The following is a 4,284-nucleotide window of genomic DNA, read 5'->3' as shown; positions in this document are numbered from 1 at the left end:
AAGAAATCACAAGTTAGAAAAAAATAATCTACCTCCTTTTCCAGGTTATGAGAGCAGTCAGCATTTAATATAACATGGCTGAAAAATATTCCGTTCTGCTCGATCTATTTATCACACTTGACCAATTTAAGCCCCATTATTTCACCATGAATACAAATCGATTTCATCGAACGTACCCTTCACATGATGTGAGACACATCACGTGAGACGAAGCAAGTAACGAGATGAAATATGTGAGTCACATATTTCATCTCGTTACTTGCTTTCATATAAAATCTAGACTTTGCCAAAATCGCATTTGCTTTATCATGTGATGATAAATTGTGTTTTTTAACTGTAGCAAGAGATCTTGAGCACGTTAAAACCAGAAGACCGAAAAAAACGAAAAGAAACAAATGAACATAAAACAAATGCTTCCTTGATGTAAAGCAATACATTTTTTTTACTCTAAAACGACTCATCCTCAGTCCAAGTACAAATATCTAGAATTGTTTTAAATACATATGGTATACAGACGTAAAAGTTTTATGTCCATCTGTAATTGCAGTACTCCATAGGGATAAAAACTTCAAGGATTCATAAATGTTACACACACATGTACGTGTGTATTATATGTATCTGTGGCAATCACGGACACTCACATTTTTGATAACTCAACCAAATCATTTTTTAATAATTACGTTAAACTTCGGTATAGTTGTAAAGCGTTTAAAAATATTGGAAAGCGATGGGGCATTTGATTGCTGCTGTCGCCTTCTTGGAGGTGGGCCAAAGTTAGGAAATTCTTTGCTCAAAATTTTATCCAACATGTTCTTGACCACGGATACCTGTGCACCTTCTCTTGTCGCTGTAAAATAGAAATAATTAAGTTTTAATATTTTCAATTATATAATTCAAATTGTCACTTGTAACTAAAATACCGTAAAGTTCTCCTGTCACACCGAACGTATCCCAGCAACCGATCATATTTTCCTTGCTGGACACTGCCTGCGGGAAGATCATGATAATCCCATTCATCTCTGCGACTTGTAAGAATCCACTGTTTAAAATGTGGTAAGGGCCGACAAATTCCCTGTTCAAAGAATAATTAATAGTTTATAAATATAGCGCATCAAACTGATCACTGCTCAATTTTGGACTGGTGACAACATTTGTCTCTACTGTGTAGCTAAATTACTGGCCTAGTGTTGAAAATTTTACAAAAACCGAGTAAACTTACTTATAACATCAAATTGCACATTTCGCTATTTTTTATGAAAACTGCATCGACCACATGAATATAATATTTCTACTCAAAACGGTTAACTCGCATAACACTTTTTCTTGCTAAGTATGTAAGCTTTTCATGGCACATGATTGACGCCAATTAAAAAACAGACCACACAGGAATTGTGAAATGGGGCATTAATGCGTATTTCTTACCTTCCCGTCATGCAACCTGTAAGGTTTTTTTTATTTAGCTCAAGTATAAATCATTTTGTAATTTTATGCTTTGTACCGTGAAAGTAGATGTGCAGCAGACATTCGACTTTGTTACCATAGCAAACCCGCGGAATATAAAAATATCCAACCGAATCCATATCGTTCCTTTTGTCATCGTCCTCCCCGTAGAAATCGGTCTGATCAAATTCCAGCAATTTGTTCAGTTTCACATCAGCTAAAAATCGACACGGTTGTAAATTCCAATCGTCACAATTGCTTCAATGGCTTACCCGTCGGCGGTCTAATTAAATCATGCCCCAAAATAAATGTTAAAGCGTCCAGTGCCCCGCTGAATCCGCAATTTGAAATTTGAATGGTATTCGTAGGTTCACTGCATCCTGGGAGATCTTTTCGATTAGTCGGCTGCATTAAAGAGAGCAAATAATGTTACAAAATCAGAAAACGTTTAAATTACTAAATCATTTCATTCACCAAGGTCAAATTTGCCGCCTCTACACGCACTCTGATAGCCTTCTTGTCTTTAATGAAGGGCTTAAAAACGTGCAATATCCGTAAGCTCATATCTAAAATAGAATTAAAGTTACGTCCATAATATTTATAATTTGATACGAAAAGTATGTAAATGCCTATGGTAGCAATTTATGCACATATCTATTACCGGGCGGTAATAGATATGTGACTATGTGTAATCAATTTGGTAATAGTGAAACACTTGCTTGGTCATAATTTAGCATAAATCGAAACCTTAATTTACCCTCACATTTTTATTATCACGAGTAGAAATATTAAAACCAAACTGGCTTCATTACCCAATATGATTCATTTGTCACTCTTGGTAATAACGTTTATTACCGAACTATTTTACAGCGAAAAAAATTAAATATCCCCAAACCTGTCGTAAAAAGATAATTCTTCGTCCCCGCGAACACATATAGAGGTTTCCGAGCAATGTGCACGTACGGATTGTCGATCAGACCTCGATAAAAATATGCGTGAATATCGACAACCGCATTACTCGGGTGGTACTCCACCTTAGGCCGTGGATTTCTCTGGTCTACCGTTTTTGTGCAGGTGGCGTCATAATCCGCAAGAACCCCATTTCCTGGTCCGCATCGGTAAAACGCTGACAAAATTAAAGTTAATTACGGTAATAAGAGAACAAGAATTTGGGGTAATCTTACTGTGAGAAAATACACCAATCCCTGAAAACATGGACGAATGGGAAATGTACAATTGTTGAGCGAAAGTTCCCCCGCTGGAAAATCCGGACAAAGTTACTAGCTTTTTATTCACATTTAATCCACCTGAAATTTAAAATACATTTAGTGATACAAAAAAATAAATATTAAATCAATTCAATAAGGTGTTCGTAATTATGTAATTTGCGATCTGATTTTATAATTAATTATGTCGTAATCATTTTTAACTGTGTACGGCGGTGTACCTACATTGTGAAGTTTATGAATTTCATGGAGTTTACATACATACATGGCACAACTTCATGAATTTACTTTTTTCATAAATCTTGTTTTATCTTTTAAAATATCCAAGTGAATTTCTTCATTAAAAGCCACTACATTTTAGTCAGCAACGCTTTGCTGCATGTACCACCACTTCTGGTCTGGCTGTGCTATTATGTACTGTTTGTTCAAAAAAACTGAGACAAAATAACGGGAGGTTATCTCAGATAATTTATCTGGCAGAAATATAAAAAATCTACGGACTTTTGTCTGCATTTTTTAACAAAAAGTAGTCTTACCACACCATAAACTACATGCTTACATACATAACGACTACTGGCAACTGGGTAATTATACTTTCTAATGTAACACTTGCAACTATAAATAACTCACCTAATCTTTTAATGGATCGAGTCCACGGTATAAATATTAAAATACAAAAATAACTTATTTTTAACTTATTGCTCAACATGTTTTTGTTTTAAATTTAAATAGGAAATTTGTACCGGAGTAAAAAATTGCGACCTTTACGTCACATTGCACCATTACGAATGATGTATTGATATGGATTAAAAATGTATTAATAAGTGGCATAATATTTCAACAAATATGCAAAATTGAACTTGACCATGCAAGATTTCACTTTCATTTCTCAATGATGATAAACAATTGTCAAAGATGAGGCATCATGGTGGTACCTCCTATTTTCCTTCGTGAGATTTGTAACATGCAAAGCAGCCGGTTTTCTTACCACTCTCACCTTTATGATATAATTTATTTATTGGCAAAATTCAACATTGTAATTATTTAGTTAGGTTTGTCTCGTCGTGCATGAGGTTAGTGCTACTGCACTGTTATTAAATAGTTAGCGTCGTAATATTTACGTATTCGATTTCAAATGTACCTTTCGTGCGATAATCTAGTTACTTTTTGGAGAGTGTAATTCTTCAATTATTGACCATGCAAATTTCCAATTGCCCTATAGAACTTTGATGATGCGAGTTTAATTGCGCAAAGATTTACAGATCATTGTTTATCTTTCCAAAACTCTAAAACCTCAATTTCGTGCAAATAAATGAAGAAAAGCAAGTAGAAAATAAACATAGGTATATGTAATAATCTGTAATTAATTCCTGAAAATAGCTTAACTTCGCCATTACAAACCGAAATGTGGCTAATTGCAGATGTGTATTAATTAATAAATTCGTAATAATATAAAATTATATATTTATATATTTAATCTAATCTTAGATTTCTTTAGATTTGATTGTTATTTTTGTCACAGTAACAATTAATTTAAGAATTCAACTCGTACGTTAATAAATTAAATTTTGACCACACAAAAGGCGTTGCGTGGATGACAACGCAAAAGGCGTTGAAG

At 34.0% G+C, this 4,284-nt stretch overlaps 1 protein-coding gene across 1 annotated transcript; it reads right to left on the bottom strand.

Moving 5' to 3' along the window:
• Positions 1-396: 396 nt before the first annotated feature.
• LOC110850338 lies at positions 397-3,447 on the bottom strand. The gene is made up of 9 exons (XM_022097771.2): positions 3,297-3,447; positions 2,625-2,747; positions 2,336-2,566; positions 1,915-2,006; positions 1,713-1,845; positions 1,499-1,657; positions 1,423-1,438; positions 921-1,072; positions 397-847 (listed from the first exon to the last, which is right to left on the bottom strand). Exons 1-9 carry the CDS (start codon positions 3,373-3,375, stop codon positions 663-665), a joined length of 1,170 nt encoding a protein of 389 aa, XP_021953463.1. The 5' UTR covers positions 3,376-3,447; the 3' UTR covers positions 397-662.
• Between the last annotated feature and the right edge of the window lie 837 nt (positions 3,448-4,284).

This window comes from Folsomia candida, unplaced genomic scaffold (genome assembly GCF_002217175.1).
Source record: "Folsomia candida strain VU population unplaced genomic scaffold, ASM221717v1 Fcan01_Sc005, whole genome shotgun sequence".
Lineage (NCBI taxonomy): Eukaryota > Metazoa > Arthropoda > Collembola > Entomobryomorpha > Isotomidae > Folsomia > Folsomia candida.
Note: the sequence above shows the minus strand (reverse complement) of the source record. Positions and strands in the feature narration are given on the sequence as shown.

Excerpts from the sequence above, each read along its gene's own strand:
- LOC110850338 (XM_022097771.2), bottom strand. The coding sequence starts at position 3,375 with ATGTTGAGCAATAAGTTAAAAATAAGTTATTTTTGTATTTTAATATTT. Across the intron at positions 2,567-2,624 it reads GATTGGTGTATTTTCTCACA|CGTTTTACCGATGCGGACCA; the intron begins GTAAGATTACCC and ends TAATTTTGTCAG. Across the intron at positions 1,846-1,914 it reads AGGCGGCAAATTTGACCTTG|CCGACTAATCGAAAAGATCT; the intron begins GTGAATGAAATG and ends TCTTTAATGCAG.